A 1655-nucleotide genomic window follows, 5' to 3' on the forward strand; every position below is an offset into this window, starting at 1 on the left:
CCTAACACTCCTACCACAAATCAGTCAGATACACCTGGTCATGACAATACACAAGTTGGCATGAGGGACATGCATAATAGACTTGTCATTGAGCCTGAAGGCTACACGTAAGTTTTTTTTTAAAAATATGGTATGTTTATTATTATTTGATTTAATTCTATTTGTTTTAACTTGTAAATGTTAAAACTTTGTATTACAGTTTCAATCCAGATGATGCTGTGGGGATCATTTCTCAGACAATCAAAGAACTCTATAGAGATGCTTATCCTACATGGGGCAAGTTCCCTAGCAATCTCAAGAGACAAATATTTTTGGAGTTCAGGGTATATTCGAATTTATTTGTTTAACACTATTAAAATACTTGTCTTCTTCATTAATACTTATCAAATAAAATAATTTATGCTTTGATTGTAGAAAAAATGTGCTGGGCGTCCGGAACATGAGGCCAAAATTTGTGCAAACTTTCACAAGAAAGCTACGTATACTCTTGCTAGTTTGTTTAATAAAGCTCGTAGAGATAATAGCAAACCTAGATGGGTTCTACCGGAGGATTGGGCAAAATTACTCGTGCATTGGAAATATGATCCAAGATTTAAGCAGATGAGTGAGATCGGTAAAAAGGCAAGATCATCTACTAAGGGTGGTTCTCTACACACAAGTGGGGCTCAAAGTCAAGGAAGTGTGAGGAGGAAATTGGTGTGTATCATTTTTCTTTGTGTTTATATATTTTATGTATTAATATTTAATACTCTTGATTATAACTTTATTATTTTATGTAGGAAAAGGAACTAGGAAGAACGATAACTCAAGCTGAGGCATTTAAGGCAACACACATTAGAAAGAAGAAAAATCCAGAAGATCCAGACGTGTGGGTTGAACCGCGAGCTGAAGTGACCTATGTAAGCCTCTAATTTTAAAAAATAATTACTTATTTTCTAAATTTATATTCTCATATGATAACATTCAATTTAGAATCGATATCTTCAAGCTTTGGAGGATTTACAACAAACTCTGCCGGAAGAAAATCGAGGTATGCCACTTACTCAAGAACAGGATGAGAGAGTTTGGTTAGACTTGACTTGTGGGCCGAGTAGATATGGGTATGCATATGGAATGCCGCATAAAACCTTTCGTGAATTTTCTTCTGAGTTTGAAGGCCTAAATAGTTCAAATCATGATGAATCAATGAAGAAAAATTTGGCTATGGAGAAAAAGATTGTTGAGCTATCTAGCCAAGCCGAAGAATCACGGGCTAGGGAAAGGCGGTTGGAATTACAGTTTGCGGGTCTTAAGGCTCAATTCGATGCATTACTTGCTTCAGGAGGGATTCCCCCTTGTTCTGGTGATGTCACTTTCCCTCCTCGACCTCCTCAATCTCAACCTACTCAATATCCAATGTATGGTCAACAAAGAAATATGACACATGAGACTAGTAGTGATGAAGAAAGTGATGAAGAAAGTGATGATTATGTGGCAAACACACTACCACATTAGTGAAGTTTAGACTTGTGATAGTTAACTTATGGATCATTTTGTTAACTTTATAATTTTGTGATGGGAATTATTTGTTTTGTGAATACATGATAACGTTGGAATGTATTATATAACTTATGGATATCATGGTTTTTGTTTAATATATAATTATGTTGAAGTGA

The 1655-nt window shown here is 35.2% G+C and overlaps 1 protein-coding gene and 1 long non-coding RNA gene across 2 annotated transcripts; both read left to right on the plus strand.

Moving 5' to 3' along the window:
- Positions 1-323, plus strand: LOC107006958. Its single transcript, XR_001454993.2, has 2 exons — positions 1-107; positions 200-323. It is a non-coding gene; the product is annotated as an uncharacterized LOC107006958 (long non-coding RNA).
- Positions 324-517: 194 nt separating this feature from the next.
- On the plus strand, positions 518-1655 carry LOC107006441. The gene is made up of 3 exons (XM_015204995.2): positions 518-696; positions 780-899; positions 973-1655. Exons 1-3 carry the CDS (start codon positions 601-603, stop codon positions 1492-1494), a joined length of 738 nt encoding a protein of 245 aa, XP_015060481.1. The 5' UTR covers positions 518-600; the 3' UTR covers positions 1495-1655.

Source organism: Solanum pennellii, chromosome 12 (assembly GCF_001406875.1).
Source record: "Solanum pennellii chromosome 12, SPENNV200".
Taxonomy (NCBI): Eukaryota; Viridiplantae; Streptophyta; class Magnoliopsida; order Solanales; family Solanaceae; genus Solanum; species Solanum pennellii.